Raw genomic sequence first — 14393 nt, 5'->3', positions numbered from 1 at the left:
GACCGCTTTGCGCCACTCTCCCTTAAGTCCGATTGAGCTACTATTTTGCATAGGGTGTTTTTTCGAGGTGTTGAACATTTTGTATAGGGTAACTTTTTGAAATTTTAGGGTCGATTCTTTCCCATACATTCATTGGCAACCTAATGTACAGTTTCAATATCCACGGTGGTGTGAATCAATGAACTATATCAAATTAGCAAACTCGAAAACAGTTACAGGATAACTTCGATATAACGTACATTTTACTTTCAAAATTGTACGTCCAGAGACGAACACAACAAAATAAAGGCAGCTCGAATCGGACGATCCATTCTCGAGTATTGCGATTACATTCGGTGATTCTTTTTCATTTATATAGATGTGCATATTTCACTAGAAAATTCACAAATATTTTCACAATAACCAAATATGAATTTCTATGTAATCATCGATAAAGTGTGTAAAAACATATCAGTTCTCGAAAAACCATATGGAAAGTGTCTCTTTGATCTTGGCATTTCAGAAACCACGAGAAACTTAAGCCCTAAAATGTTTTGCCTCAAGGGAGCTCATGCTTAGATTTTATATAAAGTCCAAACTCAACGCTATGTTGTAAGTGATCTGTCGAAGTGGTTAACATTCGTACATCTCACGCTAAAGGTCTCAAGTTCAATTTTCATTCTCGACATTCTATCTTCGAAATGGATGTAAAGCCGTGGTGAAAAACAGTGAAAAACCAACCAAAAGGTTGAATGTCACTATAATATAAATGCGATCATCGGTTACGCATTGTTCCATTTCACTACCCTGCAATTCACAAGCAGAACTTGTTATAATCATTTTTGGCTTTATCAACTGTAGATTACGGGGTCATCATCATCCATCAGTAATGAAGATTGATTGATTTTCTATTCTGATTTTTTTGGGTTCAGTTCCACATGTTCCTTCACGTCAGTATTCTTTTTTATACAGCGCAGATTGTGATTCAAGAGTACCTACTATTTGAAACATATTCATTTGGTGCAAGCTTCCAACGCAGCCGGTTTCGAAGCTATAATCATAAACAAACATTACACAAATATGATCAACAATATTGGAAATCTTAATATCCTCTGAAGTGGTTGTATTAGTCAATATAGAATTTGTAAACCGATAATGTACAAATATGCCTCTGCTTGAAAATTAAATTTACCTCTATACACTTTCAATTTATTTCGACCGCTAATCCTTCTATCTATCTATTATCTACCCTATACAATATGGTCTATCGGACACGATTCTTGTTATGTTTTGTACAGTGATTAAAACTCCCATAATGCACACTTCCCCCCGTTCCCGGTATCCTTTCATATATACTTTTTTCCCATTTTTTATTATTCAACAAGCCGGTCTCCCTTCTTTTGTTTACTATTTTTTCCCGCCGTCGTTCGTTCCACTGTTGTAGATTTTTTTTTCATTGTTTTATTTTTCAACTTTCTCTCGTTTTCTCTCCCCTCTCGCCCGCCAACCCACTCTCGGATCAAAAATCTAAATACAGATTGCACACCGGAGAAACTCCCTATCAGTGCACATATTGCGGGAAGAAATTCACCCGAAAAGAGCATTTAACCAATCACATCAGGTGAGGGAAAACGAAATTATTTTGTTTTAATTTTCTATCCTTTTTTCAGTTCTACGTTTTTGGTTTAGTTGTTCTTGATAGTTAAAATCCCACATTATTTTTATAATAATTTCAATTTTCGTTCAAAAGAAGAAAAAACATGGACTTAGCCTTGATGGTCCTGAGCAATAATTCAAAAGCAAATGTATCGTTCTAGATAAAGTGAAGGTCAAATAGAGACGGTATTTGTGATTTATTTTGCTGAATTGATAAAACTATTAAGTCGTTATGGATTCGAAAAGAGATTTTGTAACAGAAATGCATCGAGACAGACAGTCGAGTCATTCTTTCTTTCTTTTTTGTTCGTTATTTGTTGCTCTTACCCAACAGATTGCATACCGGAGAGTCTCCCTATCGGTGTGAGTACTGTAACAAGTCATTCACCAGAAAAGAACACCTCAAGAATCATGTCAGGTGAGGGCCGTTCGCAAAATTTTATCTGTTTTCGTCTCGTTCCTACACTCAATCAGTTTGTCTCGCTTGTCACTTGCCACTTCATAGATAATAACAAGAAAAACATTTCAGCAACAAAAAATTCAGCTAGTATTTATTCCACACTTTAAATTTGTTGGAAAATTTAGCCCTGTGAAAATGCGCAGCATTTTTGTGTGTCATCCTTTAAATGTGCATATGTGCAATGAGAAAAATGAATTGATATTTCTCTTCAATCAAACAATCCATTCTCTCGTCCGTCAAAAAAACATCATTCTTGCAGAAAAATGTGCGTATTTTTTTAGCCAAATTTCTCCGAACAAAAAAAGGTGTGCCTGTGCTGCTCTCCGTTTTCATCGTGTTAACCGTTTTTTATTCATCATTTAACCAAAAGAGCAAATCATATTTCGTTGGTGGACCCATTCCCAATCATTTCAGAAAAACAGTAAACACACAAACCATTACAACACACCGAGTCCTGTATATCTGCTTTTACTCTTATGATTTGATTCGATTCTCTCGACAATAATCAACTAATCGAACGACCATCGCTTTCTCTAAAAACCTTAGATTTGTTTTTAACTCATTGCTTGTGCCATTTTAATCCACTGTTTCCTACTCGTTTTTGGTTTTACGTTTATATATCATCCCTCAAAAGTCCATTCGTTACTTCGTATATTTGTGCGCGTAAGATTGATGAGATGGTCACATGAGCTGCACTAATAACGCAACTTTGTATGATCTGTAATTTTTCCGGAAACTGCAGGCTTCACACCGGCGACTCACCCCACAAATGCGAGTACTGCAACAAAACGTTCACGCGCAAGGAGCATCTCAACAACCATATGCGTCAGCACAGCGGAGACAATCCGCACTGCTGCAACGTGTGCAATAAGACCTTCACGCGGAAGGAGCATCTTATCAACCACATGAGGTAACTGTATAATTCTACCTGATGGGAATTTTATTAGACAGAAAATATTCTCGTACACATCTATTAATTCGTGTGAATTTCTGTTTTCCCCCACCTTCGGCCCCACCGCAAGCAGTCGGTCCCACACCGGCGAGCGTCCGTTCCAGTGCGACGAGTGCGGCAAGTCGTTCCCGCTCAAGGGTAACCTGCTGTTCCACCAGCGCAGCCATACCAAGGGTCAGCCGATGGAGCGGCCCTTCCGCTGTGACATGTGTCCGAAGGACTTTATCTGTAAGGGACATCTGGTGTCCCATCAGCGATCTCACACCGGCGAAAAGAATCACCACTGTCCGCAGTGCAGCAAGTCCTACGTCGAGCGTGGCAATATGCTGCGGCACATGAAGAAAACCCACCCGGACGCGGTTATGCCTGTGCTGCCCAAGCTGCCGCACATTAAGGTAGAACCGAAGTCCACCGGTGAGTACTGTAAGTGTTTCGCCTTCTATTGTACTCTATTGTTTTATTGCGTTAGTGTTTGAGTGGTATAATTACATGCTTATATTTAGTTTTAACATTAATTTTAGCTTATATTTAGTTTAATTTTTGCGTTAACCGTATGTTGCAATGAAGTAGAATGAGATTGAATTGTGAATGCATTTTAACCACGTATAGGAAGGATTGCTTCTAAAACCTATTTCAACGGCATTACTTTAACAGCGCTTGTATTACCAGATAAAGAAAAGTCCAAAAATAACCTCGCAGAAATCCGATTTGTATAAGATAGCGACAGTGAAAATAATATGTCAACCGTTTGGGGTTATTCCATTAAAATTATCTTCAAATTATCTTACTTCAGCGTTCGCTTCATGGTGATTGAATTCAATCGCAAAGAAAGGGAAAAATGTGGTGCTAAAACTCGTCCAGGATCATTCGTGTTTAATTCGATGTGTCTAAAATGAATAAATCTACAGGAGCTGGGACATATAGACTCCAACAGCATACAGTTTTCCAAGCGAAAAAATATGCAACTCTAAAGCTAGTTTGGAAATTTATACTTTCCTTAAAACAACTGCTGCAACTAACGATGTCAATCTAAACTGGATGCCTAATCTCTCTGGTGTAGAAGGAAATAAAATACAGCCAACTCTCCCTAAATCGATATCCAAGGGACCATCGAGTTATGGTGAGAAGAATGCTTGTAAAATAAATTAAACGTGCCATGAAGTTAGGGAGGTTAGGGAAAATATCGAGTTAGGGAAAATGTCGAGTTACAGAACATCGAATTCGACAATCTCCCAGGAAAGATTGCTTCTTCAGCAAAATGCGACGAGCTTGAATCATTTTGTACAATATTTATAGTTTATGCGAACTAAGAGCTCAAAACCTGAAAATGATCGATGATTGAAGACTACTGAAAGGCTATCCATTGACTATCCTAAATTTACATGACGTTTTACTTGGGGTTCGAGAAGTGCATGGGACTGGGTTTGATCCTTTGAGTATTCAGTATTCCTTCGTTTAACTTCGATTATGAATCACTAAGTTTATTCAAAAATGAATCGAGACAGACAAGACAATGTGTCAATCGTTCAAGTCTCGAAGCACGTGGATTTGAACGTTTTAATGTGTTTCAAACCTTTTAAAAATACTAAATTATTAAATTTAATTAAGTTCTCATGTTCTTTATAAAAATTCACCGCAGCTATTGCTCGGCTCAATCGAATCAAATTCATTCGATGCCGATGCCTTGGTGATTATTTCGTTCGGTTTCAACAGTTCATACTAAACAACACTGACCTTGTCCCACCAAATACATACATATCATAACCTTCGCAGTGTGAATATTCGACTGAGTCGTTCACATACAAATATAGTCGGACAGTCTCAATGATTTTCTTTTTGACGTAGAACTGCGTCTTTTTTTCTCGCTTAACACTCAAAGCAGCAGACATCACTTGTTCTGCTTGTTACGCGTCGTGATAAGACGTCGTGCACAAATTACGTAACGCTAAAAATACGGTTTTTTATCCCCTCTCCCCCCTATGTAACAATAAGTAACGCAAGACAAACCCCCCTTCCCTTTTTGTTACCTAACGCTAAAAATCTAATAAAGCAATTTTTTCTCTCCAACGAATATCTTCGATGGTACAGATTTTTGGAACCGTAAACCGTAAATTGATCACGATTTTCAGAAAATGTAAATATTCCAAATGTTTTGTTCAAATTATACCCAGCTATTTTTAAAACCAGTACTAGTGCCAAAGTGACAAAACGTTATGAAATGTTTAGTTGAAAAATTTCCTTAAACGTTTGTTTGGAAAATTTTTAGCGGAAAATTTCAAAACATATCTTTGGGGTGCAATTGATCAATATTTTTCATTATTTTCTAGTGTAATATGCACGAAAATGTATAGCAATCCACTGATTTCTTTATTTATGATTATAAACATGATAATTCAAGCGTTTGAGCATACTAATTCTAAATCTAAATCTTTAATCCATCTACAGTTGTAGTTGTGCCTTTCTCCTATCTCGATCTAAAGTTTGAGCTGCAGGTCATTCGGAGTCCGACCGGGTTATCCAAATGTGGCCCATAAACCCTCGAAATGGTCTCCAATGAGCTAGTTTTGACAAACCTTGGAGATCGATATGTCGCATGACGGAATTTGGGTCTGATCATAGAGTGACTAGTTCCCTAGGGAATTTATGGCCACTGAAATTGTTCCCGCCATATTTTCGGAGCCCGTGGATTGATTCCAATAAAACTTTAAAGGATTCTCAATATACTCAATAAACTTGTTACGTCCAATTCGTTTCAGCCGTTTCCTAGAAGATTGCGCCGCAAACGCAGTATTTTGGTTTGGAGTTCTTTGGAAGTTGAGATATCTGACGTATGAAATTTCATACGCTGAGCCGAAACAGTATCAAAAATGGAAATCATTTGAATATCGAAAAAAACGGTTTTATTTCATAAAATTCAACTTCAACAACCATTTTCATGGTTTAATAGCACTTTCGTGTACTGCCGTTCTACGCATAATTGTCCCACGGTTCATAGGGATTGCATAGAATATAGTACAGTTATACGTAGAACGGCAGTGTATCGGATTTGGTATCACTGAGTATGGTACCTGAAAAAGCACTCCGAAGGGTGCAAACCCACCAGTTGGATTCGTATTAATGAAATGATGTATTTCGTCAAACCTAACTTCCGATGACATCAAGTGTTTAGGCTTGATCTGCATGAACTCGATCCTTGCTGGATTTATGTCACACATCCGAATTTGAGGTAATTTTTCCCAGTGTCTGGCTCTCCGCTTCTTGCTGCTGCCCGAGGAGCATTTTTGTGATTGGCCTCGTTCAATGTTGCTCTCCACATTCACTTGTTTGCCAAAACCGGAAAGGCCATCCTCCAAATCACTATCTCCAGCATCCACATCACTGTCTCCACAGCTTGGGGGCACGATGACAAAGTCTATATTATTTGTTGACACTAGATTTTCGAAAGCGTCATCGTCCAAATCAATCAGATAATTGTACAGCTCATCCGGATTATCGGGAAGCTGATATATCCTATTGAAAAAAAATATACCGTAGTTGCATAGCGTATGAAATTTCATACGCTCAAAAGTAAACATAGATTTTTTTGCGGTTTCATAATTTTCTCCGGATTTTTTGCTAGATATAATTTTTTAAACTCGTCTAGTAGCGTTGTGTCACAGATTTGAGCAATTTAGAATCCTTTAAGAGGTAAAACTTTGATGAATTTATGTTTATTTTTGCGACTCCTTTAAACTCGAACTTTGCAAGCTTCAATACACAACAAAACAACAAAAATGACAGATGAAATGACAGTGACACAAAAAACACTCTTAAATTGTCATGTGGTATCATTTAAAATGCGCTTAACACTTTAGTTTAATCAAAAACAGTTTTTCAAAAACGGGCATTTTTGCGTATTAAATTTCATACGCTGAGCACTAATGGGTTAAGTAAGATCGGATCATATGACAAAAACGAGCTCGAAGTTTGGTGTATAAGGGAGTCACCAAAATAGAATAAGTCAAATAAGATGCCTAGAATTGTATTCTGAGTGGCAAGCTCTAGTACATACGTGATCACGTTCCAAGTCGGAAAAAATTTCATTGACGAAAATCCCCCCGACTGGAAGAGGAATCGAATCCGAACCCCCGGCATAATATGTTACGCTAACCACTCGGCTACGGGGGCATAAGTTTGGATGACCTACAAATATTTTTATACAGATAGAAGGGTAAACAATGCTTTTTTTCTATTACGATCTATCGATTTGATAAACAATCCGGTCACTAATCTTCACAGTTGGGATTTTTTAGGGCGGCTTCTCCATTCGGGCGGCTGGTTCGATGGAAGACTTTTCTCTTGGTCCGTTTCTTATGCAGAATACTCGTATTATCTAACCAATGTTACAAGTTTGTTCAATATTTCTATGATATACAGTCAACTCTCCCTAACTCGATGTTCTGTATTTCGATATTTTCCCTAACTTGATAGATTTCATGGCACCTTCAATTTATTTTACAAGCATTAGGAGGAGTTGACTGTAATATATGATCAACTTGTTCAAATTCGATCGAAGCTTACAATATAAAGCCCTTCGAGTCGTCTCGAGTTCCTTCTATGCTGTATAACAGGGTTCACTGTATTCACGATCCGAGTATATTTTGTCAGTATTGTTGCCGGTTTTAGGCCTATTAACAAAATTGGAGCCCTCTATTAGAGGTGATCTACAGGGTGGCGCATATGTCACCCAACCGATTTGCAAAAAAAATTGTATAAAAAATGTCTCACGATACAAAATCTTTATTCTCGAATAAAAAACGATACAAAGTCGACAACTGAACCGCTTAGGAACGAACACACTCGATAGTTGCAGCGTGATCGTTATTTTTTTTCCCTTCAGAGAGCGTTGCGTGATTTATGCGCCATCCTGTATTTCGTGCTCATGTTCGGTCATTCATAAACTGATTCCGTTTATCCCACTTCATAAAGAACGATGACATTCTGTCGAATTCCGTCTTGTCTATAGAAGTATCAATTATGGTTCCCATGGCCAACATAACGTGATGGGTTTGATACCCGATCCACGGAACGGAACTGAACGATTTTTTTCGTTGAAGCAGTTCTTCCGACTTCCATGTTGGAATTGCAACATAATTAAGGCGTGTTTGGCATATCAGCTATGCGTTTAAAATGTCACAAGTAATACAGAGAAGCCGTAGTTTCCCTAGAAACGTCAGCGCCATCTACGACCAAGGAAATGGAAAGTAAGCGAAATAGAATATCGTGACAAAGAGCGTTATTGAACTATTGGATGATAAGCGCTGAAGTTGATATTAATATATCGTTCAAAAAGTTATATAAATTCACTTTACCAAAAAAACAACGCGTTCATATTTAGATCTGCGATTATCACAGAAAATTATCGAACTTCATACACGCCTGATGTAGTTTTGTAGGGAAATATAATGTCAATGATGAAGTTTATTCACACAGTTTCGCTTCGATGCATCCCCGAAATTTTGTTGTGGAGAAAACTTCAGAAGCATTTCAAAATGTACAATTCGTAACAATCGATTCGATCAGATTTTATCGATTTATATGGTACGAAATTTTACGTGTTTTTTATAGTGATAATTAGGCAATGAGAGGGTTCACTCAAAATAATGTGTTCAGATAACGAAACTAAAATAAGCATTGCTGTTTCTATCTGGAATACAAAATTCTTAGGATAACAACTCGTAGGTATCAAACTAATATATATATATTTTACTAACAATGCATGCTGCCGTTTGAACAATTAATGGTTTTGAAGTTTGTCCTTCTTATAAACATATTTTTGATTAAATAGTGTGCTTTCGAAATACTACCCATGAACAACAATTATCAAAAGTCCAATAATGACCATTGGTTCGGTTGAATGTGAATCGAGAAAAGAATGATGGATGATATTATTTCTACTTTATTGTAACTCACGGTTGAGCAAAAAGGCTCTGCCCTCTGCCGAGTCACAAACAGTAAAAAAAAATTGCAAAATTTTTCCCCAAAACTAAATGATCGTTTCTCTCTCTCTTGTCGTTCCTTCCGTTTCCGACTGAACAAAAAAATACACACAATCAAAACAGTATCTCAGCCCACGTCGGTGGTGACGTCCCCGGCTCAAGCCACCTCCACAATCACATCGATCATCTCCAATACTCATCCATCGCAGCATCATCACATTCAACCGAAAATGGAACAGAAATCTCAGATACATCATCTTCCGATTCCCCATCAGCATCAGGCTCACCAGCTGCACCACCACATCTCGGCCCCGATGCATCTGCCCCCGCCAAACCCCCAGCAGCTGGCAGCACTCGCCCTGCACCACCAGGCGGCCCAGCAGCAACAACAATCCTCACCCTCAACGGGCCGAACACAGCCTTCTCCTCGTACATCACATCCGCCGCCGCCGCAGCAGCAGCAGCATCCACAGCAACAGCCGGGCCCCCCGCAGGTCCCCCCGGGACAGCCGGTCCCCCCGGAAAACCAGCAGCAGTCCCAGCAGCCGGTCCCGGGCCCGGGCCCAACTGGACCCCTGCCACCACAGCACCATACGGTCCCGGTTACTATTATAACCCACGCTGGCACAATTAATCCGATGCCGGATGGGCTGAACAACCGGGTCGGCACCATTCAGATGCACCACCTGAATGCGGCCCAATCGGAGGAGCATTCGGTTGTATACTAGAGCAGAATGTGGCCGGGTGCGGGCGGAACTAGACGTGTGCCACTCCAGTTGAAAAACTAAACAGAAGCAACACAGATACGCTTTCACAAGTGTAGAGCGACAAACAAGTGGAGTACAGTACAGATTTGCAATTAGTAGTTTTTAAACATATAGGAGGAAACGTTACTCGTAACCAGTAATACAACATAGTGGAAACATGTATGCGACAACAAAGTACTATGGTATATAACTATACATTTATATATATACACACAAAAGAAAACAATAACAAGCAGATTAACACACATGAATCGATATCAAATATCGAGAAAAAAAAACTTACTAAAAGTAATGAGTAAAAATAATAAAGAAATGATGGAAAAACACACACAAACACAAACAAACTAATGGTAAAATAGTAAAAAACAAATATGCTAGGTCGAAAATCTTGAAATATATTGTAATAGAAGAAAAAACTCACAAATGCTACAATACACACATGCAGAACGACAGATCCGATGCAAAACGCTGACTGTTTGCAGCGCCGCGATGCAGCATTTTTGTTCGATACGTGTGAGACAGCAGCCGGACGGGATAGAAACAAAATAGACGCCGTTTAATGAAACAAAAAAAACAGTGAATACAAAACACAGAACCCTTAGGTAAAGCTATTACAAGATGATCATAGAAATCAATACTTAACAAAATAAGCAAGTTGTTGAAATAGGTGAAATAAAACAAATAGTAATTGATTTTACCCCGCAGTTGATAAATGCAAGTTAGTCCGAACTGAACGAAGAGAGCGCGTAGGAAGAGGATGTTGCTGAAAAGGAAAAAAAACAATACACACACACATTTTTGGATCAGAAACAAAAAGAGATAGTAAGCAAGTTCTACTCGAGCCTGAACTGAAGCACAGACGAAGCGCAGTTGCAATAGTGTGGTAACACTAAATGAATAGTACAACATTATTAAAAAACAGTAACTATTAAGAGTAGAAACAAACAAACAAAAAAAACAACAAACAAATGATCGTTTGAAAAAAAAGAGCACCACAAACTGACGGAAGTTTACCTAGATGAATAACAATCGTGCGTATTAAATAACAGCTCATCATAGTTCATCTCCTGCGCCGTTTACTAGGGAAGTCGCCATAACTGCTGCCGCCATATAAGACAGACATGGAAGGAAACGATCATGTCGCACAATCACCACCATAACCGTAATAGTCACACACACCTAATGAAACAGACAGAAGCTCACCACTCATGCAAAACTAGCAATAGAAGGGACATACCGAATCATACACATCCGCACACCAAGACAACCGATAACCAACACACAGAACAACACTGATAATAGACCAAATGAAGAAAAAAAACCAAATGTTCACTCTAGAGGACATTTACAAACTAAAAAAAAAAACATGCATCCAACAGACAAATACACAGCACTTTCCAAGTAGTATAAAAAATAGTGCATCCATTTCCTTTCCCCCCAAGCAAACCACATCTATGAAGAGACAACAAAATACAATCCCCCAGCAGAACAATTATTTTTCTATGTCTTGTGTGTTTTTTGTAATGTAAAAGAACAAAAGTATCGTGAGAAACAACAAAAAAGAAATTGATTGAGGGTTTTCTGATTTTCCACAGAACAGAACGTTTTCATTTTTAACACACACAAGCACCTATCAATCAAACAATTAACCGGGAGGGGTTGACCTCCCGCGTTTTATTTAACCATAACTTAACAATAGTTCCATAGAAATCTATAAACAATAGTAACCAGTTTTATCCACAAGCATACTACGCAATAGAATATAACTCGGAGGGTGGTCCGGTCACACGCGATCGAAGCCGCAGCGGTCCAGAAGAATACGCACCCGCAACAGACCGCTGGTTTCGACGAGTAGAAGAAAAAAAAATCACCCTTCAAAAACAGCTACAAACTATACTAATTTTAATTCGTACAGAATAATAATAGTCTGGAAAAGATTCTTCTTCTAATAATAACAGATAATGTAAATGTAAGCCCGAACACTTCACTCCCACAATAACCGAGGGAGAGTAAAATTGTTGGTAAAAATCATAAAGCAACTGTGCGTGTGAAACTCACAGCTCGAAATGTTTGAAGGCAACCAACAAATTGGGTTTATTTGAGAGCAAAACGATATAAGCTTTGAGAGTTTGCATTAGCAGTTCACAATTTTTTGTTGACTTTTTTTTCTAAAGCACAACAGTAACAATAAATAAACAATAAACCGAACATTATAAACCACCGTTGAAACATTATCGAGACACCAATAACAACAACAACAACCAATCTCTATTACTGATGAAAACAGAAGTACAGCAACAAAGTAAATCAACACATACATAATATCAGCAATAGTAACAAATCAAAACAGGAAAGCAGCGAAGCGCTAGACTAGGGACCGAGCATCTTTTTTCGTCATGAGACGAGATGCTGCAATCCGTGATCTATGCTTCTGCTCGCGAACGCAGGATACAATAGCACTTGTTTATTTGATTCGTTTTTTTTCGTTTTTGTTCTTATTTCATTTTGTTTCCGTAGTCTCTAATGTGTTTGTTTGCCAGATTTACAGCATTCTTAATACGACTTATTTGTTGTGGCGCATTTTAGTGACGAAAAAAGCAAAAAGCAAATTTGCAAAATCGCCTCAATTGCTGATGTCATTCTCGGAAAGAATTAGGGCGAAGTTGAATTTGCGAATATGAATGATACTTTTACGGTTATACAACATTTACCCGAATTTGGTTCACCCGAAGAGAGGGATAATTATTAAAAAATAAGATTTTGACTTTTGTCAAATCTCTTACAAAAAATACGGTTTATTCAATACAACTTGAAAAATAAGGGGCGCTTGCAGTTGTATTTATAAAATTGTCGGAACTAAACTAAAGAGTTCCAATGACTGCAGTGAATTTGATGTTACACCCATACCTCGCTATACGGTCGCTCTTTATACGGCATTTCGCTACAGCGGCCCTCTGGAATTCGGGGGGCGTTTTCGATTTACGGCCTAAAATGTTTCGCTATAACGGCAATTTTTTTTTCGATGACGATATTTCTGGATAGGTTCATATTAGAGTACCAATGAAAATGGCCATCTAGAATTTTTGAACGGAACTTTCTTTAAAATGTTGATTCTCTCGAAAAGCTATCCTGTGCAAAATATCAGCTCAATCGGACTTCATTTATTTGTGTCGTACAGCTGTCAAAATTTGAGTTTTTTTTAATCCAAAAAAAAAAAGGTTTTTCGAAAATGTATTTCTGATTAAAATGAAACAGAAATGTAAAGTGCATTTAGAATGATAAACCATGTTACAAACAAATTTGGAACTGATCCGATTGAATTTGTATGAACTTGTATTAGAATAGAAGTAACTATCCGAACTTTGATAGATGGATCTTTGTTCATTTTAAATGCAGGTCATTTTAAAGCCTCTTAAAAACAAAGAAAGAAGAAGAATACAGGTCATTCTTTGATAATGGCCAAGTTTAAAAGAGCGAACCACGAGACTGAGCGTGAATACAACAGAGTTACAATCAAGTGTAGGAACCAACATTCAAAACAAGTACTTGTTGTAAGGGTCCTGAATTTTGCAAAAACTGACAATTCAGATTTAAAATTATTACTGATGTGTTGACTGTGGGTTTCGGTCCTCGATGGCACGCATATACTTCCTTTAGAAATGACATAGGGTCGGCAAATGTTTTATCAATTTCCAAGGGAATCCAATCCAATATAGATAAAGGCGCCAGCTTGGGGATTGGGCGTCTGAGCAAACCAGTCTTGGTTCGTGCATCCACCACATTGACCAATCCATTTGCTTCAAAATATGCTGATTCGATCTTCTACAGTGGCTTGCCGTATCTCAGGAACATCTTAATCGGGCAGAAGTTCTGGGACTTCCAACTGATATTCCTCACTGCGCATGGCCGTTCCACCAAAGATCGTTTGTTTGAAAAAACTTCAGCAGATTTACCACGCGACACAACATTGGCTTGATTTTCCAGCGTATTCACCTATTTCCACTCAAAGTGTGTACCGGCAGAGTTTGGGTCTGATCACGAACGCCACTTCACGGTGAAAACGAAATGGATTGTATGCAAGGTTATATAGAATTCATTTGGTTTTCACCGTGAATGGGCGTTCGTGATCAGGCTCTTTATCTCATCAATTCGGTTTCGCTGTCATTCAGCTCTTCGCCTTGGTCGTCGTGGTCGTCCTTGCGTTTTTTTGAGCAGTTCTTCTGCTGACGGATCCTTTTTTCTTTATTCACCAGTCCATCTGGAGCTCTGCAACGCTTCCGTACGTGTTTTCTCGGCGGTTTTCGTTCTTTCGATCGGCCTGATTCTACTCGGCGTGTGAGGTGAGATGACAATTGTCACATCACCATCACGCAACTCTCCTCACTCTATATATATATATATATATATATATATATATATATATATATATATATATATATATATATATATATATATATATATATATATATATATATATATATATATATATATATATAGAGCTAAAACTTTTTTTGATAAATCGTTGATTAGGTGAACAAATATTGCCCCCAATAAATCCATAATAACAAATCGTCTGAGTCATGAAACCATATGCTCGAGGA

At 38.1% G+C, this 14393-nt stretch overlaps 1 protein-coding gene across 1 annotated transcript in view; it reads left to right on the top strand.

The window, feature by feature from the left end:
- The window catches only part of LOC129778905 (zinc finger protein 658B), a 65101-nt gene extending 50926 nt beyond the window's left edge, over positions 1-14175 (top strand). The window contains exons 24-28 of the mRNA XM_055786084.1: positions 1517-1600; positions 1970-2053; positions 2838-3005; positions 3121-3470; positions 9149-14175. Coding sequence (XP_055642059.1) covers positions 1517-1600; positions 1970-2053; positions 2838-3005; positions 3121-3470; positions 9149-9753 — 1291 coding nt within the window. The 3' untranslated portion in view covers positions 9754-14175. The remainder of the gene's footprint in view (positions 1-1516; positions 1601-1969; positions 2054-2837; positions 3006-3120; positions 3471-9148) is intronic.
- Positions 14176-14393: the final 218 nt, after the last annotated feature.

Source organism: Toxorhynchites rutilus, chromosome 3 (assembly GCF_029784135.1).
Source record: "Toxorhynchites rutilus septentrionalis strain SRP chromosome 3, ASM2978413v1, whole genome shotgun sequence".
NCBI classification, from domain to species: Eukaryota; Metazoa; Arthropoda; class Insecta; order Diptera; family Culicidae; genus Toxorhynchites; species Toxorhynchites rutilus.
Note: the sequence above shows the minus strand (reverse complement) of the source record. Positions and strands in the feature narration are given on the sequence as shown.